General features: G+C 53.8%; 2 protein-coding genes across 4 annotated transcripts; one reads left to right on the forward strand and one right to left on the reverse strand.

Annotated features, from left to right (window-relative positions):
* The first annotated feature begins 1,943 nt into the window (after nt 1-1,943).
* On the forward strand, nt 1,944-6,230 carry Elof1 (elongation factor 1). Of its 2 annotated transcripts, none has more exons than XM_070001834.1 (4): nt 1,944-2,029; nt 5,142-5,276; nt 5,410-5,480; nt 5,650-6,230. In XM_070001834.1, the coding sequence occupies exons 2-4, from the start codon at nt 5,161-5,163 to the stop codon at nt 5,712-5,714; spliced, it is 252 nt and encodes an 83-aa protein (XP_069857935.1). In that variant the 5' UTR covers nt 1,944-2,029; nt 5,142-5,160; the 3' UTR covers nt 5,715-6,230. The 2 variants fall into 2 exon arrangements, with proteins under 2 accessions (XP_069857935.1, XP_069857937.1); XM_070001836.1 differs by lacking the exon at nt 1,944-2,029 and adding an exon at nt 2,217-2,296.
* A 3,028-nt stretch (nt 6,231-9,258) lies between these two features.
* Nucleotides 9,259-20,307, reverse strand: Cnn1 (calponin 1). Of its 2 annotated transcripts, XM_070002193.1 has the most exons (7): nt 20,186-20,300; nt 18,097-18,218; nt 11,648-11,714; nt 11,395-11,532; nt 11,197-11,307; nt 10,196-10,342; nt 9,259-10,060 (listed from the first exon to the last, which is right to left on the reverse strand). In XM_070002193.1, the coding sequence occupies exons 1-7, from the start codon at nt 20,246-20,248 to the stop codon at nt 9,815-9,817; spliced, it is 894 nt and encodes a 297-aa protein (XP_069858294.1). In that variant the 5' UTR covers nt 20,249-20,300; the 3' UTR covers nt 9,259-9,814. The 2 variants fall into 2 exon arrangements, with proteins under 2 accessions (XP_069858294.1, XP_069858293.1); XM_070002192.1 differs by having other exon boundaries at nt 11,197-11,532; nt 20,186-20,307.
* Between the last annotated feature and the right edge of the window lie 6,579 nt (nt 20,308-26,886).

Raw genomic sequence — 26,886 nt, forward strand, 5'->3', positions numbered from 1 at the left:
GCAGAAAAGTCTGGGAGACTCATCTCCGATTAGCGATCAGAAATCCAGAAGTGGAGTTATGGCTCAAGTGGTAGAGCGCTCGCCTTGAGCAAAAGAACTCAGGGACAGCACTCAGGCTCTGAGTTCAAGTCTCACAACTTGAAAATAAAATCCAGGAGTTCTTTTCTCTGAAGTTCCAGAGTTCTTTTTCTTTAATCTCATACCCTTAACTTCCCTCTTAAATCCCTTCAAAAAATAAAAATAGGGCTGGGAAGGTGGCTCAGTGGTAGAATGCTTGCCTTGCATGCATGAGACCCTGGGTTCGATTCCTCAGCACCACATAAACAGAAGACCAGAAGTGGTGCTGTGGCTCAAGTGGTAAAAGTGCTAGCCTTGAGTTGAAAAGCTGAAGGACAGCACTCTGGCCCAGAGTTCAAACCCCATGACTGATAAAAATAAAAATAATCTCCCTTCAGTCTTCCTCCTCTATGAGTCAAAACTCAGGGGCTCTGGAAAATGGGAACAATCCTGGATTTTCCTCTTTCTTTCACCTCGTTGTAAGTTCTTTTTCTTTTTTTGTGCCAGTATTGGGACTTGAACTCAGGGCCTGGTGCTGTCCCTTAGCTTTTTCACTCAAGGCTGGTGCTCTACCACTTGAACCTCAGCTCTAGTTCTAGCTTTTTGGTGGTTGAGAGATAAGATTCTCCTGGATTTTTCTGTGGCTTCCAACTGTGATCTTCAGGTCTCAGCTTCCTGAGTAGCTAGGATTAAAGGCATGACCACCAGTGCCTGGCTCATCTTAAATGTTGTAGAAGTTACCAGTGTCTGTTTGTCTCCTCTTTAGGCTTGCAAGGCATTACCACCTGAGCTTCAGATTTTAGATCTGAAAAAATCTGTCCATTTTTCATGAGTAGCTACCCTAGCCTCAGGCCAACTTTTATTTGACTTACACTGATCCTCAAACTGGTCTCCCAGCTCACCAGGACCAAACATTCTCAATCCAGAAGCTGTTTGGGTTTTTCTTTTGTTTGTTTATTTTGTTTGTGAAACGAGATCTAGGCTGGAGACTCACTATGTAGCCAGGCTAGTCTGGAACTGGGTGCTGTCCCTCAGCTCTTCAGCTCGAGTCTAGGGCTCTACCACTAGAGCCACAGCGCCAATTCCGGTTTTCTGAGTGGTTTATTGGAGATAAGAGTCTCACCAACTGGGCTGGGAAGGTGGCTCAGTGGTAGAGCGCTTGCCTTGCATGCTTGAGGCCCTGGGTTCGATTCCTCAGCACCACATAAGCAAAAAGAAAAAAGCCGGAAGTGGCACTGTGGCTCAAGTGGTAGAGCGCTAGCCTTGAGCTAAAGAGCTGAGGGACAGCGCCCAGGCCCAGAGTTCAGGCCCCACAACTGGACTAAAAAAAAAAAAAATTAAAAAAAAAGAGTCTCACCAACTTTTCTTGCCCGGGGTAGCTTTGAACTGTGATCCTCAGATCTCAGAAGCCTCTTGAGTTGTTAGGATTACAGGCATAAGCCACCAGTGCCCAGTTGAAGAAGGCTTCTTAAAACAGGATACCCAGAGGCCAGGGGCTCACACTTGTAATCCTGGCTACATCAGAAGGTTGAGGTCTGAGGATGGCAGTTCGAAGCCTGCAGAGGGAGGAAAAGTCTGACTCTTATCTCCAATTCAACACCAAAAAAAAGGTCAGAAGTAGATCTGTGGCTCAAGTAGTGGAATAGGATCCTTGAGTGAAAAAGCTAAGGGACAGCCTCCAGACCCTGAATTCAAGCCCCAGGACTGGCAAAACAAAAAGAAAGAAAGAAAAGGGAAAGAATTCTCTGTTGGAGAGCTAGCCTGAGGCCACGCATGCGCACACCACGACACCACGGCCGCGGTTCGAATGAGGAGTACGCCTGCGTCGAGTGGCACCGGAAGAGGGCGTGGCTTCTCGCCGGGAGTGGGCGTGGCCTGAACCGCCGAGTATTTATTTCCGTTTCCTCCCGGAGTCGGAAACCACTGTTTCCCGGGTGAGCGCGGCCTCGGCAGGAAGCGAGAGCGAGTCCGGGTAAGAGGTTCGCGCCCGCGGACGGGCGTTGGGGTGGTGCGGGGGGCCCGGGCGCCCTTCTCCCTCCGGAGATCGCTCACCGGGGGCTCGGGAACTTTCCGGGCGGCCTGGCTTGGGGGAGGGGGCCGGCCGATCGGGGAGATTGACATCTGCCCCGCCCCCTGACCCTCCAAGCCGGGACCCTCCGGGCCCGGCCCCTGCGGGCCGCGATCGCGGGGCGCCGGCCCTGCCCCGCGGGGCCCCGCAGTACCGTGCACCCGCCGACAGGTCCGGGGAGGCCGGGGGGAGTCGGGGGGGACGCGAAGCCCCTTCCAGCCGCTTTGGGGTTTGATGTGCGGGGGGAATTGTGCGAGCTGCCTCCCCCCCTCCCCCCCTGGGAGCTGGGCTTGAGGGGTTGCTGTGGTCCTCGGAATGAGATGAGGTTCTGCGGGGTCCCTCTGTAGACTCTTCCCTGACTTCCAGGAAACTTTATCCATCCATTCAACAAGTCGTTGTGAGGTGCTCGGCGCTTCCAGCAGGGGCCCCGCGTGCTGAGGGATTCCGGGGGGTTCCGCCCGCAGATCTGAAGCGTTGGGGGAGGGGGGCGGAGGTTCCGCGGTGATTCTCAGTCTCCTGGGCTGAGCTTTGTGCGGGGTGAGAAGGGGACCGAGACACTCGCTGGTCCTGGCTGGTGGCAGCTCAGGTGACAGATGTGGCTGCTGTGACCGGATGCGCGCTCCTCCCCCTCCCTCTCTCTCTGTATAACAAAGCTTCAGTGACAGGGGGAGGGGAGGGGCAGAGGGGGGCCTGCTGGCTCACACCTGTGACCCTAACTCCTCAGGAGGGCCAAGGACCGAAGTTTGAAGCCAGCTTGGGTATTCAAAACAAAACACCTTCAAGCTACACTCAGGACAAACATGTTTTAAGCTGGCCTGAGTGATGGTTACAGTTGCTATTGCGTCTGCCTTGGCATCTGCACATTGTGCCTGTCTTGTCAGTAGTTGCCACTGCACCAAAGCTTTTCCCATGGAACAGCTTGATAGTGGGTACTACCGTTTGAATGTTTTTCTTTCTTTCTTTCTTTCTTTCTTTCTTTCTTTTTTTTTTTTTTTTTGTCGGCCCTGGAGCTTGAACCTACTGCCTGGGCACTGTCCCTGAGCTTCTTTGTGCTCAAGGCTAGCCCTTTACCATTTGAGCTACAGCAACTGGGTTTTCTTTTTTTTGGGGGGGGTCTGGTCATGGGACCTGAACTCTGGGCCTGGGCGCTGTCCCTCAGCTCTTCAGCTCAAGGCTAGCTCTCTACTACTTAAGCCACAGCACCACTTCTGGCTTTTTTCTTTCTGCTTATGTGGTGCTGAGGAATCGAACCCAGGGCCTCAGGCATGCAAGGCAAGCGCTCTATCACTGAGCCACCTTCCCAGCCCTAGCACCTGGGTTTTCTGAGTAGTGTTTTGGAGATGAGTCTCACTACTTTTCCTGGGTGGGCTGGCTTCCAAATGCGATCCTCAGATCTCAGCCTCCTGAGTAGCATGAACCACTGCATGCCCCGCCAACATTTGATTTCTACCTGCTGTCTGTGCACTTGTTTTATAGAGTCCATCCACCTCTACTAGAAGTTAAGTCGAGGAGCCTGATAGGTTGATTGAATGGATTAATTAGTAAGGTTCTTAGCCATTCATTCTTTCTTCCTTTCTTTCACTTTTTTTTAAAAAAAGTTTTGACCAGGGGCTGGGAAGGTGGCTCAGTGGTAGAGCACTTGCCTTGCATGCATGAGGCCCTGGGTTCGATTCCTCAGCACCACATAAGCAACAAGAAAAAAGCTGGAAGTGGCGCTGTGGCTCAAGTGGTAGAGCGCTAGCCTGGAGCTGAAGAGCTGAGGGACAGCGCCCAGGCCCAGAGTTCAAGCCCCACGACCGGACCTCCCTCCCCCCAAAAAAGAAGAAAACAAAGTCCCGCTGGGTGCCAATGGCTCACGCCTGTCATCCTAGCTACTCAGGAGGCTAAGATCTGAGGATCTGGGTTCAAAGCCAGTCCAGGCAGGAAAATCCCAGTGAGTCTCTTATCTCCAATGAACCACTCAAAAACCAGAAGTGGAGCTATGCTCAAGTGATAGAGTGCTTGTGTTGAGCACAAAGAGGCACAGGGATAGCGCCCAGGTCCTGAGTTCAAAGCCCACAACTGATGAAAACAAACAAAAAAGAAAGCACAGTTCCATAGAGAAACAGCTAGTAGTAGGAGTAAGCTCCAGAAGTAGGTTTTTGTGGAGTTTCTTTTGTTGTTTTTGTTTTCTCTTGCCAGTCCTGGAGCTTGAAGGCTGGGCCTGGGCTCTGTCCCTGAGCTTCTTTTGCTCAAGGCTAGCAGTCTGTCACTTGAGCTACTGCTCCACTTCCAGTGGTGCTGAGGAATCAAACACAGGGCTTCATGCATGCTAGGCAAGCCCTCTACCACTGAGCCACCTTCCCAGCCCTCTTTAAGCTTTTTTGCTCAAGGCTGGCACTCTACCACAGCTCTACTTCCAGGTTTTTGGTGCTTGATTGGAGATAAGAGTCTCAGACTGTCCTCCCCATGCTGGCTTCCTGCTGTGATTCCCAGATCTTTGCCTTCTAAGTAGCTGGGGTTGCAGGTGTGAGCACCAGCACCCAGCTTACAAATGCTTTGTCTCTGGGGCTTGAACTCTGGGTCTGGGCACTGTTCCTCAGCTCTTCAGCTCAAGGCGAGCGCTCTACCATTTGAGCCACAGCACCACTTCTGGTTTTCTGAGTGGTATTGGAGATGAGTCTCCCAGACTTTCCTGCCCAGGCTGGCTGAACCATGAATGATCCTCAGATCTTAGCCTCCTGAGTAGCTAGGATGACAGGCGTGAGCCATTATGCCCAGCTATGTGCTTTGTCTTAAAGAAGAGGAAATCTGAGCACAGAGAGCCTGCGCCCTCTGTCTGGGGTCACACAGTCATTCTGCACTGGTGGGGAACCAGAGTTCTAGTCTGCTCTCTCCCCTTCTTCCCAGAGTGTGTGGGGGGACCCAGAACCTTCTTTCTCAGAGACAGATCTGGACTGTGTTTTCTTCTCCCTGGATCACTGTTGGGGCCCCTTCCCTAGTCTGTGTCTGATCTTTGCCCTTCTGCCCTCTCCAGGTTGTACCCACCTGCAGCCATGGGACGCAGAAAGTCAAAACGGAAGCCACCTCCCAAAAAGAAGATGACAGGCACCCTGGAGACGCAGTTCACCTGCCCCTTCTGTAACCACGAGAAGTCTTGCGATGTGAAAATGTGAGTGGGGACCCCCCCCGCCTCCCCCCAAGCCTCCCCACCCCGGCCTCCCTGCTCCCGGGGTCCCCAGGCCTGGGGCGCCTCGCTCACAGCCCCTCTCCCCCCTCCCCCCCACCCCCCACCCTCGTTCCAGGGACCGCGCCCGCAACACCGGAGTCATCTCTTGTACCGTGTGCCTCGAGGAGTTTCAGACCCCCATCACTTGTATCCTTGAATGTCTGGACAAATGGAGGGGGGCGGGGGGCCAGGGCTGCCCGGCAGGGTGGCTGCCCCAGGGGTCTGGAGGTCATTCCTGCCTCTGTGCCCCGCCTGTGTGCCTGTAGGGAATGGGGGCTCCCCGGGGTACCAGTCGCCCTTGACCTCAGCATCTCAGATCTGTCAGAACCTGTGGACGTGTACAGCGATTGGATAGACGCCTGCGAGGCGGCCAATCAGTAGCGACGTGGAGGACCCACCCCCCTCGGCGGCCCCGCCCACGGCGGCCCCGCCCGCCGGGTTCCCGCCAGACATTCCAGGGGCCGGGGTGTGGGTCGGGGTGCGGGGTGCGGAGCCCCTCACCGAGCCTGTGCGGCCTGCGTGGCCTGCGTGCGTGCGTGCAGCGGCGGGGGCAGCGGCGGGGCTCCCGCACCAGCCCCCCATTTGGTCCAGTAGCGTTTGAGCCGCTCCCTTCGGCCTATCCCCGCTCTGGGGGCTCCGGCTCCCCTGGAGCAAAAGACAGATGCGGGGACCCCCCCCAGCCCACCTCACCGCTCCCCCCGGCCTGAGTGGACTGGACTTCCTGCCCCACCTCCCTCCCCGGGACCCCAGGGCCCTCAGCGGCCCGGGCCGGAGTCAGCGCCTCCCACCCGGGAGCCCCCAGCGCCTCCCACCCGGGAGCCCCCCGTCATGTTCATGTGGGGAAGGCGGGAGCGGGTTGGGGGCGAAGTAGTCGTTGAGTAAAGCAGCCAGTGCTGAGCCGGCTCCGCGTGAATTCTTGCCGCCTGTGTGGGCCCCTGGGGAGGGGCGGGGCCGTGGGCGGAGCTGCGGGGAGGGGCGGGGCTGCGGGAGGGAGGGCCGGGCCACCCTTGACTCCATGGTCGCACACATGGCACAGAGGAGCAGACACGCATCTGGCTAGGTATTTACAACGGTCCTTCCCAAAGACGCAGGTGTCTAGTTGTAGCAGGTAGCTAGTAGCTACTCAGGAAGCTGAGATCTGAGGGTTTCCATTTGAAACCAGCCCAGACAGGAAAGTCCGTGAGACTCTGATCTCCAACTGGCCAGCAAAAAGCCAGAAGTGGAAGGGGTGGCTCACGTGGTAGAACGCCAGCCTTGAGAAAATGCTAAGGGATAAAAATGCTTGGCTTATGAAATTGTAACCGCTTTTCTTTTGCCAGTCATGGGGCTTGAACTCAAGGCCTAGGTGCTTGTCCATGACCTGTTTTGCTCAAAGCTAACACTTTGAGCCACAGCGCCACTTCCACTTCCTCTTTTCTGGTGGTTTATTGGAAATGAGAGTCTCATAGACTTTCCTGCCCAAGCCAACTTTGAACCATGATCCTCAGATCTCAGCTTCCTGAGGAGCTAGGATGACAGGCGTGAGCCACCAGCGCCCTGCTAATTAATAATTTTTTAAAAAGTGCTTAGAGAGTGATCCCTGAGTTCAAGTCTCAGAGGTCATGGTTTGGAGCCTTCCATGCCAGAGAATGCTCCAGAGAGCAGGTCACTCCCCAGACTTCTACAGTGGGAGGTCTGGATCCGTTCACCAATTGAAACAGGCCAGAGGGAAGGCTACTTTTTTTTTTTTTTTTAATTTGTTATTTTTTGTCGGTCATGGGGCCTGAACTCTGGGCCTGGGCGCTGTCCCTCAGCTCTTCAGCTCAAGGCGAGTGCTCTACCACTTGAGCCACAGCGCCCCTTCCAGCTTTTTCTGTTTATGGGGTGCTGAGGAATCGAACCTAGGGCCTCATGCATGCAAGGCAAGCGCTCTACCACTGAGCCACCTTCCCAGCCCTGGAAGGCCACTTCTTTCAAAGTCCAGGGTCCAGACTGTCCTGGGGGCTGAGGCAGAAGAGAGCCCCTCACCCCAGGGTGAAGGGGTGGGGGAGCTCAGAAATCTGGAAGTGGGAGCAGGATACACACAGCTGGAAAAGCCAGAAGCGGTGCTGTGGTTCATAGTGGCAGAACTGCAGCCTTGAGCAAAAGGACTCAGAGACAGAGCTCAGGCCCCGAGTTCAAGCCACACACACTACTGAAAAAAATTTTAAAAAATGGGGTTCATTCCTGACACCCAAACTCTTGCTCCCCTGTCGCCCGCCCACTGCCTCTGAAAGACCAAGTGCTAATATGGTGGTGTGTGGAGGAGGCCTGGCCCTGGGCCAGGCCCCGGGCCCCCCCTTCTCCCACCCCCCCACGTCCCACATAGCTTCCCCTTGCCAGCCCTGGGAACGCAGATCTTGAAATTGTCAGGCGAAAAGTGCCTGGAATTTGTTTTATGAGGCCCCAGGCGCTTGTGTGGGTCTGGGCACGCGGGACTTCTGGTGTCTGTCTCTGCAGGTCCCAGCGTTCCAGCCTTGACCCTTGTTCTGGGGAGGGAGGGAGGGGGGGAAGGGGGGGGGAGGAGATGGACACTACTTGCTTCTGAGCTAGGCGCCACCAGTGGCTCACGTCTGGAATCCTAGTTCCTCAAAAGGCTGAGATCTGAGGAGTGTGATGTTCAAAGCCAGCCTGGGCAGGAAAGTTCTTAATCTTGTGAGACTTTCATCTCCCATGAAGTAGCAAAAAGCCAGACATGGAGATGTGGCACAAGTGGTAGAGCAGCAGCCCTCAGCAAAAAATAGAAAGGGACAGCACCCAGGTTGAATGCCGGCTCAACCCCCAAAAAGCAACACAAACTGATCTGTGTCCTCTTTTTGCTTTGTCTGCATTCACTCCTTGAACCCTAAATGCAGGATTGGGGACTGGCCCTAAGGGAAGGCAAGATGGATGCAGAAACAGGCATGCCCCAAGTTCAGCCACACGGAAGTGGCAGTGTTCTGTGCCGGTCTATAGGAGCCGTTCCTCCTGGCCCCCCAAATCCAGTCCTCCCTACTTTCCCACACTCTGGGGATTGAAAGGTAACATGCTGTCCACAAGGAACACAAAGATCTTCCCTGATCATTTCCAACCCCACAAAATTCATAAATTCACACAGTGCCCATCTTTTGGATGGGAAACCAGGTCTCTAGAGGGGACAGTAAGTGGTGGAGCTATGATGATCCAGTCTCTGCAGTCTACCCTGTGCGCACATGCGCATGTGGGTATTGTGTGGTATATGTGGCCATGTTTACCTCCTGGAATGCAGTGTGTCTTTCCTGTGCTGATACTTGTGCCTACGAGTTGTTGCTTAGCTATTTCACTCAAGGCTGGTGCTCTACCACTTGAGCCACAGCTCCACTTCTGGGTATTTTTTTTTGGTGATTAATTAGAGATAAGAGTCTCACAGAGGGCTGGGAAAGTGGCCTAGTGGTAGAGTGCTTGCCTAGCATGCACAAGGCCCTGGGTTCCATTCCTCAGTACCACACACACAGAAAAAGCCGGATGCAGTGACTCATGATAGGGTACTAGCCTTGAGCAAAAGAAGAAGCTCAGGGACAGTGCCCAGGCCCTGAGTTCAAGCCCCAGGACCGGCAAAAAAAGAAAAAAAGTCTCATAGACTTTCCTGCCAGGACTGGCTTTGAACTGACATCTCAGCCTTCTGAGTAGCTGGGATTACAGACGTGAGCCACCAGCCTCTGGCCAGGGCCCTATATTTGTGGGTTTGCATGAAGGGTTGAAGGGTTGTATATGTGGATGGATGTTGCCTGGGAGTGACATGGAGCGCCTGTCCTGGCTAGCGTGTGTGTGTGTGTGTGTGTGTGTGTGTGTGTGTGTGTGTGTGTGTGTGTGTGTGTGTGTGTAATTTGTCTCTGCATGCATGTAAGAGCCACACAGGCCAGGGAACAGAGCCAGACGAAGCCCCAGGTGATTTTACAGCCATTTATTTGTGCTCCAGTGAAGTAGTAAACAAAACAAAACAAAAAAACTCAAAAAACAAAAAAAAAAGTGCTTGCGTTCCAAACGCCGCTTGTCACATCCGCAGACGCCGGTCACAGCAAAGCCAACCGCGCGCGTCCCCTGCATCGCTGGGCATGCAGTTTGCACCTGCTATGGGGGCTGGGCTGGGGGGCCAAGTCTGGGCTCTGGAGGGGAGGTGGGGCTTCATTTGGGGGATAGAGCTTCTGATGGGGGGGTACCCACTTGTGAAGGGATTGGGGAACAGCTGGAATCGCTTTGCTATGGGTGTTTGGGGGGACACGCTGCAGTGCTACAGAGGGACAGGGGGGTCCCCATTCTGACCCTTTACAGATCGCTGCCCCCCCCCGAAAAATCTCTTCCCAAACTGTAACCTTGTAGGCAGCGGGTTGGGTGAAGCCATGCAGGAGGAGGAAGAGGGGGGTCCACTGGGCCCCCCTCCCCTGCGGGGTCCAGCCAAGAATAGCAGCAACCTCCCTCTGGAGGGGACCCTCTGTCCCCCCCTCTTAGGCAGAGTTGTAGTAGTTGTGCGGGTGATGGTTCTGGGTGGGCTCGCCCAGCTCGGGGTAGTCGGGTGTCAGGCAGTACTTGGGGTCGTACACCTGGCGGGGCAGCCCGTACACCGTCATGCCCCGCTGCGATGCCCCCTTGTTGCTGCCCATCTGCAGGCTGACGTTCAGCGTGTCGCAATGTTCCATGCCCAGCCCGGGCTCGAAGATCTGCCGCTTAGTCCCGGGTGCTGTCATGCCGGCCTGAAGGACAGAGCAGTCAGTCCCTGGGAGATGGGGGCGGAGGTGGTGGGGGCGGAGGTGAGGGGGGGAGGTGGGGGGGAGGGGTAGAGAGACAGGTGGGGAGCGGGCAGAGTGCCAGGATGTCTCGTCCCTCACCTGGCTGGCTCCTTTATTAGTGCCCATCTGCAGGCTGATGGTGGCCTGGTCCAGGGGCTGGTCTGTGCCCAGCTTGGGGTCATAGAGATGGCGCCGGGTGCCGTAGGCCGTCATGCCCTGCTGGCTGGCAAACTTGTTGGTGCCCATCTGAGAAGCCAAAAGGAGAATCAGACCGAGGGAGGCGCTGGAAACGGAGGCACAGCGGCGCAGCGTGGCCACAGCGCTTGACCGAGATCTCAGGCTCAAGGCTGGGCCCGTCACTCATGCAGCCCAGTGGGCAAAGGGTGAGCTAGCTTCTCCAGGCCTCAGTTTCCCTGTGCAGACAAAGGGGTGAGGTAGGAAAAACAAAAGGCATCTGGTGTCTGGGACGTAGCTCGGTGGCAACGTGCTTGCCTAGCTAACAAGTGTGCAAGGCTCTGGGTTTGATCCCCAATACCCCAGACCCACACCCACACACCCGTCCCCCCCACAGGATATCTGGCCTGTAATTATATGGCAATAACTATTTGTCAGTCATGGGGCTTGAACTCAGGGCCTAGGCGCTGTCACTGAGCTCTTCAGCTCAAGGCTGGTGCTCTACCACTTGAGCCACAGTGCCACTTCCAGTTTTCTGGTGGTTTATTGGAGATAAGAGGCTCACGGATTTTCCTGCCCCGGATGGCTTGGAACCGCGATCCTCAGACCTCAGCTTCCTGAGTAGCTAGGATGACAGGCGGGAGCCACCAGTGTCCAGCTTGCTTTGCTTTTTTTCCCCTTGAGCCTGGTGCTCTACCATTTGAGCCACAGCTCCACTTCCAGCTTTTTGCTGTTTCATTGGAAATAAAGTGTCTCCCAGGTTTGTCTTTCCAGGCTGGCTTTGAACCACAATCCTCAGATCTCAGCCTCCTGAGTAGCTAGGACGACAGGCGTGAGCCACTGGCATCCATCTGGTCCCCAAAGCTGGGACCAAAGTTCCAGCCTTGACCTCTGGGTTGGGCTGAGCAGGTGGGGAAAGGTCATACCTGCAGGCCGATGATATTCCGCCCTTCTCTGAGTTTCTCGGGTTCAAACTTCCGCTCTTGCTTCTCAGCATACTTCACCCCCACGTTCACCTTGTTTCCTTTTGTCTTGGCCTGGGAGGGACCAGGGGGATAGGGGACGGGTGAGGAGACCCCCCCCCAGGCACGGGGCACCCCCAGCCCCCTTTGCCTGGCACTCACCATGCTGGCCAGGGCGAGGAGGGTGGACTGCACCTGCGTGTGGTTGGTGTTCTCAAACAGGTCATTGGCCTCGAAGATGTCGTGGGGTTTCACCCCATACTTAGTGATGGCTTTGATGAAGTTGCCGATATTCTCCAACTGCCGGGGGGGGGGGGGGGGGGGGGCGGGAGTAGACAGACGCAGATCAGAGGTGGGAGGGCCGGGCGGCGGGGCTTGGGGTTAAGGGGTTGAAGGAAGCTGTCTTTGAGTCTACCTGATGCCAATTCTGGGTGGACTCGTTCACCTTCTTCACAGAGCCTGGCTGCAGCTTATTGATGAATCTTTAAGAAAAAGAAAACAGGGGCTGGGAAGGTGGCTCAGTGGTAGGTAGAGGCTTGCCTCGCATGCATGATGAGGCCCTGGGTTCGATTCCTCAGCACCACATACACAGAAAAAGCCAGAAGTTGCGCTGTGGCTCAAGTGGTAGAGCACTCAGCTTGAGCAGAAGAGCTGAGGGACAGTGCCCAGGCCCAGAGTGAAAGCCCCACGACCAACAGCAACAACAACAAAAAGACAGAGAAAGCAATCGGGTAGAACAAGGAAATCTGAGACTGTCATCTGAGTTACTCTGGAGGCTGAGATCTGGAGGATTGTGGTTCAAAGCCAGCCCAGGCAGGAAGGTCTATGAGACTCTTTCCAATGAACCACCCAAAAGCCAAAAGTGGAGCTGTGGCTCAAGTTGTAGAGTGCCAGCATTTGGGCAGAAAGGTAAGGCACAGTGCCCAGGCCCTGAGTTCAAATCCTAGCTCTGGCACACACACAAACACACATACACAAGCCTGGCACTGGAGGTTCACGCCTGTAATCCTAGCTATCCAGGAGGCTGAAATCTGAGGATCACAGTTCAAAGCCAGCCTGGGCAGGAAAGGTTGTGAGACTCTTCCTTCCAATGAACCACCAAAAAACTAACCAGATACGGCGCTGTGGCTCAAAGTGGCAGAATGTTAGCCTAGTTCAGGGAAAAGGCTCAGGCCCTGAATTCAAGCCCCACAAACTGATGACAAAATTAATGAATGAAAATAAAACTCTGGCTGCCTTTTGGGTGATTCTGGGGGCAGGTGACCAATGAGAAGCCAAAGGCTGGGGGGCTTGACCCCCGACACCAGTCAGGAAGTCCCTTTGGGAGTATTACTATGTTCTGGGAGTCACCTCCCAGATTGTTGCCTCTCAGTGTCTTTTTATTTTTCTGAGGTACTAGAGATTAAACTCATGGCCTAGGGCTTGCTCCACTGCTGGAGCTCAGCTCTCAGCTCTGTGATTTGTTTTTTGTTGTTTTTTTTTTTTGTCGGTGGTGGGGCTTGAACTCTGGGCCTGGGCACTGTCCCTCAGCTCTTCAGCTCAAGATGAGGGCTCTATGGCTTAAGCCACAGTGCCACTTCCGGTTTTCTAGTGGTTTATTGGAGATAGGAGTCTCACGGAGTTTCCTGCCCAGGCTGGATTTTTTTTTTTAATTTTATTGTGAAAATACTGTACAGAGGGGTTACAATTATATGGGCAATGGGGCTGGGAAGGTGGCTCAGTGGTAGAGCGCTTGCCTTGCATGCCTGAGGCCTTGGGTTTGATTCCTCAGCACCATATAAGCAAAAAGAAAAAAAGCTGGAAGTGGTGCTGTGGCTCAAGTGGTAGAGCACTAGCCTTGAGCTGAAGAGCCGAGGGACATCGCCCAGCCAGGCTGGATTTGAACTGTGATCCTCAGATCTCAGCCTCCTGAGTAGCTAGGATTACAGGTGTGAGCCACCAGCGCCCAGCTTTTATTTTGTTTTTTTATAATAGGTTTGATAACTTTTTCCTAGACTAGCCTCAAACTTGAGATCTTCCTTTCTCTGCCTCCTGAGTAGCTGGGATTATAGTGTGCAGCACCACACATGCCTTCCGTGGCCTTTTTTGTTCTGTTTTGTTTTTGTGAAGACAAATCAGGGAGTCCACATGGACCTCTGTTTTTCTGGGTGCTGTCCCTGAGTCTCTTTGTTCAAGGCTAGCACTCTACCATTTGAGCCACAGCACCACTTCCAGCTTTTTCTGAGTAGTTTATTGGAGGTAAGAGTCTTAGGGACTTTCTTGCCTGGGCTGGCTTCAAACCACGATCCTCAGATCTCAGCCTCCTGAGAAGCTAGCATTACAGATGTGAACCACCAGTGCCCAGCCCCTGTCTTATAATAATATAATAATAATAATAGGGGTTGGGTAGGTGGCTCAGTGGTAGAGTGCTTGCCTCATATGCATGAGGCCCTGGGTTCAATTCTTCAGCACCACATAAGCAGAAAAAGTTGGAAGTGGTGCTGTGGCTCAAGTGGTAGAGTGTTAGCCTTGAGCAAAAGCAGCTCAGGGACAGTGCCCAGGCCCTGAGTTCAAGCCTCAGAAATGGCAAAAATAAATACATAAAAATAAAAAATAAGCCAGGCACTGACTGTAATCCTAATTACTCAGGAGGCTGAGCTCTGAGGCTCACAGTTAGAAGCCAGCCCAGGCGGGAAAGTCCATGAGACTCTTATCTCCAAATAATCACCAAGGGATAGAGCACTCGACATATCTAGTAAGTGCAAGGAGGGAAGTTGTACTGTAAAATACCTAGGGGCCAGGCATCCATGGCTCATGCCTGTAACTGGGAGACAGTACCCAGGTCCTGAGTTCAAGTCCCGGTAGGGACACATACATACAAAAGAAAAACCAAAATTGGCACAAGCAAAGGAGGAGACTCTGGGAAAAAAAATTCCTAAAGCGAAAAGATGAGGAAACATGGCTCACGTGGTAGAACACCCGGCCTGAGGCCCTGAATTCCAACCCCAGTACTACACATGAAACAGAACTGCCTCCAGAACAAAACGCAAACTGCTTGGCGTGACTAAAACCCACCTGCACTTAATTCTCCCTCTCCCTCCATTTCCGCTCAGTCGTTTACTTGGCCACCGGCTACCTCAGGACCTGTGCCCTGGCCAAATACTCTGCCTCAGCAACTCACACCTCCTTCCCTCCCTTCATCCAAAGTTCAACTCAAATATCACCTTCTAACCCAGGCTGTAGACACGGCGCCTGCCCTGCCCCCCAGCTGCCTCTCACTCTCCCTTCCTCACTGCTTTGGCTTTGCTTGCTGCCCCTCATTGGGACTGTAGCTTCTTCTCTGTTCCCAGCGGAGTCATTTTGGTTCACGGTCCCCAGGCCTTAACCCGAGGTCTGCACACAGTAGGGTCTCCATGAATGTGTGTTGCACAAATAACTGAATGGCTGGTTGGTTGGTTCGCTGCGTGTGTTGCTTTTCTCTTTGTGCTGGTCCTGGGGCTTGAACTCAGGGCCTCATGCTCTCATTTGGCTTCTTCCACGCAGCTGGTGCTCTGCCACTTGAGCCACAGATCTACTTCTGGCTTTTTGGTGGCTCATTGGAGATGAGGATCCCAAAAGCTGGGCGCTGGTGGCTCACGCCTGTCATCCTAGGAGGCTGAGATCTGAGGATCGCAGTTCAAAGCCAGCCTGGGCAGGAAAAGTCATGAGACTTTTTTTTTTTTTTTTTTTTTTTGGTCTGTCATGGGGCTTGAACTCTGGGCCTGGGCGCTGTCCCTGTGCTCTTCAGCTCAAGGCGAGCGCTCTACTGCTTGAGCCACAGCGCCACTTCCAGTTTTCTAATGGTTTATTGGAGATGAGTCTCATGTACTTTCCTGCCTAGGCTGGCTTTGAACCGCAATCCTCAGATCTCAGCCCCCTGAGTAGCTAGGCTGACAGGCATGAGCCATGGGTGCCCGGCTCGATGAGACTTTTTTCCCCCAGTCTGTCGTAGGGCTTGAACTCAGGGCCTAGGCATTGTTTCTGAGCTTCTTTCGGTCAAGGCGAGCATTCTACCACGTGAGCCACAGTGTCACTTCCTGTTCCCAGATAGTTTTTTGGAGATAAGAGTCTCACAGACTTGCTGGGCACCAGTGGCTCACGCCTGTCATCCTAGCTACTCAGGAGGCTGAGATCTGAGGATCGCAGTTCAAAGTCAGCTGGGGCAGGAAAGTCCTTGAGATAGTTGTCTCCAATGAGCCACCAGAAAACCATGGCTCAAGGGGTAGAGTGCTCGCCTTGAGCTGAAGAGCTGAGGGACAGCGCCCAGGCCCAGAGTTCAAGCCCCACAACCAACCACAAAAAAAGAGTCTCACGGACTTTCCTGCCTGGGCTGGCTTTAACCATGATCCTCAGATCTCAGCCTCCTGAGAAGCTAGGGTTACAGATGTAAAACACCAGCACCCAGCCATGAGACTCTTATCTCCAGTGAACCACCAAAAAAGCCAGAAGTGGTGCTGTGGCTCAAGTGGTAGAATGCTAGCCTTGAGCAAAAAAGCTAAGGGACAATTTCCAGGACCTGAGTTCAAGCCTCAGGACCAGCGTCAAGAGGAGGGTGGAAGGAAGAGAGACACAGAGAGAGAATCTGAGGAACTTTTCCACCTGGGCTGGCTTGGGGAGGCTGAGACTGGGCCTTCTCCCTCAGCATGCTTTCCAAGGGAGCACTGGGGGGGTGGGGGGAGAGAGGGAGGGGACAGAGAGACTCAGAGCTGCAGGGAGTAAGTTTTCCGATCCCTTAGCAAGATGGTTCTCTCTCCTTTTTTTTTTTTTTTTTTCTTTTTGTCAGTTGTAGGGCTTGAACTCTGGGCCTGGGCGCTGTCCCTCAGCTCTTCAGCTCAAGGCTAGTGCTCTACCACTTGAGCCACAGCGCCACTTCCAGCTTTTTTTCTGCTTATGTGGTGCTGAGGAATCGAACCCAGGGCCTCATGCATGCAAGGCAAGCACTCTACCACTGAGCCACCTTCCCAGCCCTTCCCTGAGCTCTTCTGTTCAAGGCTAGCGCTCTACCACTTTGAGCCACATTCAGCTCCACTTTGAGTTTTTGTTGGTGGTGTTGTTTTTTTGAGTGCTTAATTGCCCACAAGAGTCTCATTGGAGCGTGATGCATGTGGCTCACGGTTGTCATCCTAGCTACTCTTGGAGGCTGAGATCTGAGGATCGCAGTTCGAAGCCAGCCCTGGCAGGAAAATCTGAGAAACTCTTATCCCCAATAAACAACTCAGAAATAGCTAGAGGTGGGGCTGGGATGTAGCTCAGTGGCAAAGCACTTGCCTAGCAAGTGCAACGTCCTGGGTTCGATCCCCAGTACCAAAAAAGAAAAGACAAAAAAAATACAGTTAAAAAAAAAAAACCCGGGCTGGGAAGGTGGCTCAGTGGTAGAGCGCTTGCCTTGCATGCATGAGGCCCTGGGTTCAATTCCTCAGCACCACATACGCAAAAAGAAAAAAGCCGGAAGTGGCGCTGTGGCTCAAGTGGTAGAGTGCTAGCCTGGAGCTGAAGAGCTGAGGGACAGCGCCCAGGCCCAGAGTTCAGGCCCCACGACCGACCAAAAAAACCCAAACAAAAAGAAATAGCTAGAGGTGGCGCTGTGGCTCAAGTGGTAGGACGCTAGCCTTGAACAAAGAGGCTCAGGGACAGTGCCTAGGCCCCCACTTCAAGCCCCAAGACTGGCAATAAGTAAATAAATACACAAATAAATACATAAAGTCTCATGGGGACTTTTCTGCCCAGGCTGTCTTCAAACCTCAATCCTCAGATCTCAGCCTCCTGAATAGCTAGGATTCTAGGTGTGCGCCACTGACGTCTGGCCTGCCTCAGTCTTTAAGATGGGGGCTTCATAACTTTCTTGTGTTAGAACTGTGATCTCTAATGTCTGCCTCTCAAGTCGCTCAGGGGCTTGTCCATTAAGGGGCATGCCAGCCTGGTGCTGGTGGCTCACACCAGTCATCCCAGCTACTCAGGAGGCTGAGATCTGAGGATCACAGTTCAAAGCCAGCCTGGGTAGGAAAGTCAGTGAGACTCTTATCTCCCATGAACCACCAGAAAACTGGAAGTGGCGCTGTGGCTCAAGTGGTAGAGCGCTAGCCTTGAGCTGAAGAGCTGAGGGAAGCGCCCAGGCCCAGAGTTCAAGACCCATGACCCACAAAAAATAAAACAAAAAAAGAAAGGGGAGGGGCATAACAGAGCTGCTCAGGAGGCTGAGATCTGAGGATTTCAGCTCAAAGTCAGCCCAGGCAGGAAAGTCCGTAAGATTTATCTCCAATGAAGCAGCAAAAAAGCCCAAAGTGGAGCTGTGGCTCGAGTGGAAGAGTTCCAACCTTGTGTGGAAAGAGCTAAGGGGCAGCACCCAGACCCTGAGTTCAAGCCCTACATACACTACATAAATCAACAGGCATAACAATGAGCCAGCCGGGCACAGTGGTGCACACCTGTAATCCCGGCACTCTGAAGATGGAGGGAGGAAGATGGTGAATTCTGGGCTACCTGGTCTTTTACCACTGCAGCCCACTGGCGTTTATACGAAGTGGCCCTTGGAGGAGGCTGAGGTGCAATGTAGAAATGAGAACCTAGGGATTTTTTTTTTTTTTTTTTTGGGTCCGGTCATGGGGCCTGAACTCTGGGCCTGGGCACTGTCCCTCAGCTCTTCAGCTCAAGGCTAGCACTCTACCACTTGAGCCACAGCGCCACTTCAGGCTTTTTTCTTTTTGCTTATGGGGTGCTGAGGAATCGAACCCAGGGCCTTGAGCATGCAAGGCAAGTGCTCTACCACTGAGCCACCTTCCCAGCCCCCCCTAGGGATTTTTTTAAGGGGGAGCATCAGGGTCTGGGTTCAAGAGAACCCCAACTTACTCGCAGAGGATGATGCCATCTTTGAGGCCATCCATGAAGTTGTTGCCTATGCGCCGGCCGGTCACTCCTTCGATCCATTCCCGCAGCTCCTGCTCGCGGTGGTGGTCGTACTTCTGGGCCAGCTGAGGGGGGGGAAGGGGGCACAGGAGACGCAGAGCTTTTGGGGGGCTCCCCAGGTCCCGATCGCCTCCCTCAGCCATCCCAACTAAGGCAATCCCCCCCCCCTGCGTCTATGGGGGGAGCGGGCAGGGTTCCAGCCAGGGGAGGTGGCACCTGACTAGGGGGCCCATTCCGGGCATTTTCAGGTTTGGCTCCAGAGAATGTGGGTGAGGGGGGGCCGGAGAGTCTGACAGTGATGCTGGGGGGCTGGGGGGGGTTGGAGGAGGCGCCCGGCCTCCTGGTTCACCCTCCAAGCCAAACTTGGGGCTTAGCTTCCCCCAGCCCCGCCCCCTTAGGGGGAGGGGAGACAGGGCATCCGAAGCTGGGGTTCGCCAGGGACCCATACTTCTGGGTCTTTGAGAATCCATCCCCTGACTTCGCCCCAGGGGGGCTTTGCTTCAGGATTAGAGGGGGGTGCGGGGAGGGGTCCCCGCTTTCCACACCTTCCTCACCCCTGCCTGGCTGGGTTTCTGTCTCTCTCCCCAGCCCGTCTCTCCTCTCTTTCTGTCCCCCACTGACCCAGTCTCATGGGTCCCCACGTCCAGCTTGTGGGGTTCACTCGGTCCCTTGTAGATCAGTGTGTCCAGCTCCCTTGGTTCTGGGGGGATAAAGGCAGCCAGCACCTCAGTTTCCCCGTCCAGGCTTCCTCTGTGTGTGTGGGGGGGGGGATGCTCTTTGTCCAGGGTGGGGAGGGAGGAGAAGGGGGGAGCCCCTCACCTGACCCAGGCCCGGCGGCCCCCCTCCCCACCAGCCTGGCTTTATAAAGTGAACCGGCCCTTATATAGCGCGGGCCTGGCTCCCCAAGGTCACCTTATAAGGAGCGAGGGCTCCAGGAGCCGCCGGCCGTGCTGGGGGAGGGGGCGGCGCGGCCATCTGCCTCTCGTCTGAGCTCCCCCCGCCCCCATCCCCTCCTCACCCCCCCAGAAAGATCCCCCAAATATCCCCGGCTCCCAGATTCCTCTCTGTGAGACGCTGGGACAAGTCTCTCTCTCTTTCTCACACACACACACACACACACAGAGCCAAACCTCAGTGTTCCTTTCCGTGAAATGGGGCCTTCGGGGCCCCCTCCCTTTACAGTAGAAACACGAAACACGGAGGGGCTCGTGGAATAGGGGGGTGACTTTAGGGTTCCAGCCCCTCCTCCCACCTGCCTTAGATCACCTCCGATGTTCACCACTTGCCTGTCTCTCCAGCTCGAGCCTCAGTTTACCCATCCAGAGCACCAAGCAAGCATGTCAGTATCTTTTGGGATCCAAAGCTAGGAATCTTGCCCTGTGAGGCTCCTGACATCCACTCCCTGATATCTTCTCTGGGCTAGGTGAGTGTCCTCTTTGCTATCTCCCCAACTTTTCTTTCTTCCCAGGGAAGAAGGCACCCCCTCCCCATTTCTTTATTCTTTATCATGCTGAGAAAAATCATGTTTTTCACCTTCATCCTCTCTCCAAGAACATGAAAGGTGGATGAAGGATTTTGATCTTTGCAAGGCAAGGCTGCGCTCACCTCTGTATATGTGGGGGGGAACTGGGTACTCCCCTCTCCATCCCTCCCCCCCCCCGAAAAAAAGTAGGTTAGGGCTCTGGGATGTTCACAAGGCAAAGAACAGAGTCATTCCCTTTCATAAGTCACATGAGATCTGCAAGAGGGGGCTCAGGGAACCCCAAGTGTGGCAGATAGTGGGGAACCAGTCACGCAGTCCTGCATCCCTATCTTGTTGGGGTTTTTTTGTGGGGGGGTTCAGTCGTGGGCCCTGAACTCTGGGCCTGGGCGCTGCCCCTCAGCTCTTCAGCTCAAGGCGAGCGCTCTACCACTTGAGCCACAGCGCCACTTCTGGCTTTTTCTGCTTATGTGGTGCTGAGGAATCGAACCCAGGGCCTCATGCATGCAAGGCAAGTACCCTACCACTGAGCCACCTTCCCAGCCCCCCTACCTTGTTCTTGACCTCAGCGGACAGCCCGTAGGCAGGGCCTCGGTTGAAGTGAGCGGAGGACATGGTGTGCGGTGAGCTCCTGGCTGCCTGGCTGAAGGCTGTCTGTGTTCTCTTCCCTCCTCACACGTTTTTGAAGCTCCCAAAGCTGCCCGGGTCACTTCCAAGGCCCTCCCATTGGACGAAGGGCCTGCCAAGGGGCGGGGCAACCCCTCACCTTGGCCACCCCCCCTTCGTGATGTCAGGGCCTTGGTATTGAAAGCTGATTATGTCATTGTTTCCGCCCCAGGGTGTTGGGGGGCAGCCCGCGTTATTATGGGAGGGGGTCTTGGGTCAGGCAAGGCCAACTTTCTGGGGGGTAAGGGGGGTGGCTGCTGGTCCCTGAGTCTGTTTATCTCTGAGTCAGCCCTGTAATTTGTCCTTCTGGGGTCCTGGAGAAAGACTTTCCTGGACTTAGTTCCAGATCCCAATGAAAGTCTATTCTCTCCAGGTCTCTATTGCTTCATCTATAAAATGGGCTAATGATTGCTACAGATAGATGATGGATAGGCAGGAGGGATAGAAGATAGACAAAAAATAGATAAGGTAGATAGAATAAATGATTAGTGAAATAGAGAGGACAGACTGACAGGGTAGATAGGATAATAGATATAGATGGAAGACTAGTAGAACAGAGAGATAGAGCAGACAGACAGACAGACAGATGTAGGCACTGAAAGCTCCTGCCAGTAATCCTAGTTAGTCAGGAGGCTGAGCTCTGGGGATCACAATTCAAAGCCAGCCCAGGCAGGAAAGTCTAGTCTATGAGACTCTCCAATTCATCAACAAAAAGCCAGAAATGGAAATGTGGTTCAAGTGGTAAAGTACCAGCCATACTCGGATTAAAAACTTCAACAGATGGTGCCCAAGCCAGGTGTCAGTAGCTACCACCTGTTATCCTACCTATTCAGGAGGCTGAAATCTGAGGATGGGCGGTGGAGCGGGGGGGGGGGGGGGGGGAGGGAGAGGAGGGTGGGGGGGAGGGGAGGGCAGGGGGGGGAAGGGAGGGACTGTTCAAAGCCAGCCCAGACAGTAAAGTCCATGAGGCTCTTTTTTTTTTTTTTTTTTTTTTTCCAGTCATGGGGCTTGAACTCTGGGCCTGGGCGCTGTCCCTCAGCTCTTCAGCTCAAGGCTAGTGCTCTACCACTTGAGCCACAGTGCCACTTCCAGTTTTCTGGTGGTTTATTGGAGATAAGAGTTTCATGGACTTTCCTGCCCGGGCTGGCTTTGAACCGTGATCCTCAGATCTCAGCCTCCTGAGTAGCTAGGATTACAAGTGTGAGCCAGGAGACTCTTATCTCCAATGAACCACCAGAAAACCAGAAGTAGTGCTGTGGCTCAAAGTGGTAGAGCACTTGCCTTGAGCATAAGAGCTTAGGGACAGAAGTCAGGGCCTGAGTTCAACACACACACACACCAGATAGGATGGATGGAGCCTCACTCCTTGCGAATACTGTAGCCACCTCTGATGTGACACAGGCAGAGAGACTCAGGTTGGTTTTTTTTCCCCCACTGGAAATCTGGGACCTTTTTTCTGACCAATCTAGCATCTCATAAGGAACTGATCAAGCAGCAAGATCCTGGATTGATTGATTGATTGATTGATTTTTGGTCGTGGGGCCTGAACTCTGGGCCTGGGCGCTGTCCCTCAGCTCTTCGGCTCAAGGCTAGCCCTCTACCACTTGAGCCACAGCACCACTTCTGGCTTTTTCTGTTTATGTGGTACTGAGGAATCAAACCCAGGGCTTCATGCATGCAAGGCAAGCACTCTATCACTGAACCACCTTCCTAGCCCAAGATCCTGGCTTTATGTCCTCCACTCATCTGGGGGTCACTTGAGCAATGGGGTGACTATGTTATCAGGTTCTGGGTCATAAATATCCCTCCTAGGCCCCCACCTACACCAGCCTACCTTGAACTTGTCTGCAGACACCCCCCCCCCCCACATACACATGTGCACACAGGCGTGTATGCACACTGGTCCTAGGGCTACACTCAGAGCCTGGGTACTGTCCTTCAGCTTTTTGCCTCAAGGCTGGGACACTACCACTGGAAACACAACTCTGCTTCTGGCTTTTGTTTTGTGCTGATCCGGTCTGGAGCTTGAACTCAGGGCCTGGCTGTTGTCCTTCAGTTGCTTTTGCTCAAAGCTGGTGTACCACCTGAGCCACAGTGCCTTTTCTGGCTTCTTCGGTTAGTTTAGTGGAGAGAAGAGCCTTATGGCCTTTCCTTCCCTTGTTGGCTTTGAACTGTGATCCTGAGATCTCAGCTTTCTAAGTAGGTAGGATTACAGGTGTGAGCCACCAGTGCTGGACTTGCAGACCCTTATTGCCAGCTCTCCCCTCTGGACCACAGGGGGAACATGCCACCCCAATATCACACCACATTTGTCACGTCCAGGATGACACACCAGCAACCTGCCAGCTACTAATGATGTGTTAAGGACATGCAATTTGCTGGCCCAGCAATTTGCTATGGGTACAGCTATGGGTATGCCAATCTGAGAACAGGCTTCCCTCCCTACTTTTTTTTCTTTTTCTTCCTTTATGTTTTGCCATGTTCAGGACTGAACCCAGGGCATCTTGGATGCTAGGCAAACATTCTACCTTTTTTTGGGGGGGGGGAGGGGTTGTGGGGCTTGAACTCAGGGCATGGGCACTGTCCCTGAGCTTTTCTGCTCAAGGCTAGCACTCTACACTTGGAGCCACAGTGCCACTTTTAGTTTTCTAGTGGTTAATTGGAAATAAGAGTCTCATGGATGGGCTGGGAAGATGGCTCAATGGTAGAGTGCTTGCCTTGTATGCATGAAGCCCTGGGTTCCATTCCTCAGTACCACATACACAGAAAAAGCCAGAAGTAGCCCTGTGGCTCAAGTGGTAGAGTGCTAGCCTTGAGCAAAAAGAAGCTAAAGGAGACCGCCCAGGCCCAGAGTTTAAGCCCCAGGACTAGCAAAAAAAAGTCTCATGGACTTTCCTGCCCGGGTTGGCTTTGCACTGTGATCCTCAGATCTCAGCTTCCTGAGTAGCTCGGATTACAGGTATATCCAGCACCCTGAAACTCCAGCCCCTTTTAAATTTTATTTTAAGATAGGATCTCACTAAATTTCTCAGGTTGACCGCAAACTCCTTTTGGTTATTGTTACTGCCTGTCCCAGGCCTTGAACTCAGGGCCTGCGCGCTGTCCCTCAGTCTCTTTGTGCTCAAGGCTAGCACTCTACCACTTGAGCCATAGTGCTGCTTCCGGCTTTTTCTGAGTAGCTTATTGGAGATAGGAGTCTCACAGACTTTCCTGCCTGGACTGGCGTCGAACTGTGATCCTCAGATCTCAGCATCCTCAGTAGCTAAGACGACAGCTGTGAGCCATGGCGCTAGGCTGGTGCCTCAAACGCTTGATGCTCTTCTCTCAGCCTCCCAAGGAGCCGGGATTACAGGCATCGCCCACCACTCCCGAGGTTCACAACACCCTGTGGCCACATCACCCCTCAATCTTCACAACACCCTCTCAGGCGGACCCTGACATAACACACCAGCCCTGGACAGCCGGGGAAACTGAGTCCTGGGGGGGTGAAATCCTGGTCCCTGGGCGGTGGCAGAGCAGACTTTGAGCTCAGGCTCTTTCCCTTTCTGCCGTGAGGCTCGGGTTTCTCGACCTGACCTGGGGGCTGCATAAATCGGTCTAAGCAGCACCCCTGGGCCTTCCTGTCCCTTGGGGATGGGTGGGTGGAGAAGCACCAGGCTAAGGACAGAGGTGGGAGGCTGGCAGGGCCTCGCCCCGGCCCTACCGCTCGGGAAGGAGAGGCCAGCAGCCGTTCCAAGGTGGCAGAGGTAGGTGGGATTCCGGGGGACCGACGCCTGAGTCCCGCTGGCCTGCACGGGTCGTGTCTGCGCATGTGCGGGGCCGCGCTGCCCAGCGCCCCCTGGCGGCCGCCCCTGGGGGCGGGGCGCGGCGGTGGGCGGGGCGCGGCGTCCGGAGGGCGGTGACGTCACGCGCTGACTCACCCGGCGCGGGCTCCCCGGCTGGTGGCCGCTTGGCCATTTATAGAATCCGCTCGGGCTCTGAAGTCACCGCCCAGGCATGACGGGGGCGGGGGGGGGCGCTTGGTTCACCCCGGAATAGACAGCTCAGGGCTCCCCCTCCCTCCAGCCCCCCGAAGAGACGGCTCTTTTTAGGGCTGACCTTTTGTCTCTCCGTCTGTCGTGCTGTGTTCTCTTGATGTCGGTGTGGACAGTGTGACTCAGTTTCTCCCTGTATCACCGTCAGGTAGATGGGGGTAGGGGCAGCCGCACAGGCAGCCAGTGCCATCTCTAGGGCTAACCTCAAAACGAACTACCCCCGTGCAGTCCCCGTACTCAGCTCTACCTGGCATTTTCGAGGCCCTAGCCCCTCTGTGCCTCAGTTTCCCACCTAAATGTGGGGTCTTGTAAGGAAGGAACAAAAGCTGGTGGAGCCAGGAACATGTCAAAGGAAAATCCTGACACCCGGGCCTGAAGAATTCCCTTAGTAAATTCCCACCGCGGGGCCTTTGCACTCGCAGTTCCTGCCCAATGGAAACATTTTCTGCAAGATGTCTGCCTGGTCACTCCGGTGGCTCACGCCTGTAATACTAGCCACTTGGGAAGTGGAGATCTGAGGTTCACAGTTCAAAGCCAGCCTGAGCAGAAAAGTCCAAGAGACTGTGTCTGTGTGCGTGAGCCGGTCCTGGGGCTTGAATTCAGGGCCTGGGTGCCTGAGCCTCTTTGTATTCAAGGCTGGCACTCCACCCTTGAGCCACAGCGCTATTCCCAGCTTTTTCTGAGAAGTTTTTTGGAGATAAGAGTTTTATGGACTTTCCTGCGGGGGCTGGCTTTGAACCGTGATCCTCAGGTCTCAGCCTCCTGAGTAGCTAGGATTACCAGCCCTGGCTTCCAAGATACTATCTGCAATGTAACCAATGAAAGGTCAGAAGTGGAAGTGTGGCTCATCCCTCCCCTCCCCACTCCACCAAACTGGACAAGGGTTGAGCTATTCACAGAAATACTTGCATCTGGAAGTCAGTGGGTACTTTGATCTTAATTGAGATTCTGGGTTTAGTCCCCAGCACCTTCTACTGCCCTTGGTCCCAAAAGTGCTGCAAAATTCCCCAATACAACATAGACCTGAGTTCCCGTCCCAGCGTAACCACTGTAATTGCATTTATTTTGTGAACCTTCTTTCTTGGGGGGTAGGGAGAATGGGTATCAGAGCTTACAGTCAGGACCAGAACTTTTTAGCTCAAGGCTAAAGTAGTGCTCTACTACTTGAACCACAGCTCCACGTCCAGCCTTTTGCTGTTTCATTATGGATAAGAGTCTTCCAGACTTTCCTGCCCAGTCTGGCTTTGAACCAGGATCCTCAGATCTCAGCTTCCTGCGTAGCTACAGTTACAGCTGTGAGCCACTGGTTCCTGGCCCTTCATTATAGTTCATTTCTGTGTTTCTTTATATTTCACAAGTATGCCAGCATCCTTCAGCCTTTTGGGACTCTTGTGAAGGGTACTCATCAATTATTTTGTATACTGCCTGCCTCTTGATTTGGTTTGTCTTGATTAGTCTGAGGTTTTTGCAGTTGCTGGGAAGGCTTCCAGAGAGGTGATGTTGTGACCTCTTCAGTGCGTCATCATGATGTCACTGTGACTCATGGACGGTGAGAGCAATCATGGCTCCTGGGTTAAGGTGGTGTCTGCCAGGACCCTCCACTGTGAAGCTATTAATCATAGTGTTCTTTGCAAGCCTGCATGTTCAAGAGACTCCAGTGGCCTATAGCTCACACATGTAATCTCAGCTACTTAGGAAGGAGGCTCGTTTCTGAGGATGGCAGTTTGAAGCCAGAATGAGTGTCAGGAGAGGAAAACAGGTTGTGTTGAAGAACTGGCATCAACAGGAGGAGGGGGGAAGGAGGGTGAGTATGGTCAGTTATGTCATTAAAAAAAAATCAGGTAGGGCCGGGAAGGTGGCTCAGTGGTAGAGTGCTTGCCTAGCATGCATGAAACCTCACTACCACATACACAAAAGAAGCTGGAAGTGATGCTGTGGCTCAAGTGATAAAGTGCTAGCCTTGAGCCAAAGAAGCTCAGGGACAGCGCCTAAGCCCTGAGTTGAAGTCCCAGGACCGGCAATAAATAAATAAATAAAGATAAAAATCAGGTACTTATAGAGTCAGGGACACTCTCTGGCAGTCAGACCCACAATCACACTCCGAGGAATAGGTAAGTGGTGTCACGTTAGGTATTTTAACAGTAGGACACAATCATTTATCCTCATAAGTGACCCAATGGTGGTTCAGTACTGAAGGTTCAACTCAGGGCTTTGAACTCACTAGGCAGGCACTCTACGGATTAACCACGCCCCCTGACCACGCCCCAGCAGGTAGCCACGCCCCCAGCTCGCACTGATGTTCTGTCCAGGAAGCTAGGTATGCAATGAAGCATGGGAAGGATCATAGAGGCTGGTTGGTTCGAATACTGCCTGCCCCTCAGTTGTGGGTTAAATTCCAATCTCCCCAGGATTGGGCAGAGATCCAGAAGTTAGTACAAATAAAGGCGTACTGTGGAAACATACACCTTAGCAGACTGTCATACAACAAGTGCCCAGACTGGCTGGCTGACACACACACACACACACACACACACACACACACACACACACACA

The sequence above is a fragment of the Dipodomys merriami genome, unplaced genomic scaffold, assembly GCF_024711535.1.
Source record: "Dipodomys merriami isolate MVZ:Mamm:240054 unplaced genomic scaffold, mDipMer1.0.p SCAF_6, whole genome shotgun sequence".
NCBI lineage: Eukaryota > Metazoa > Chordata > Mammalia > Rodentia > Heteromyidae > Dipodomys > Dipodomys merriami.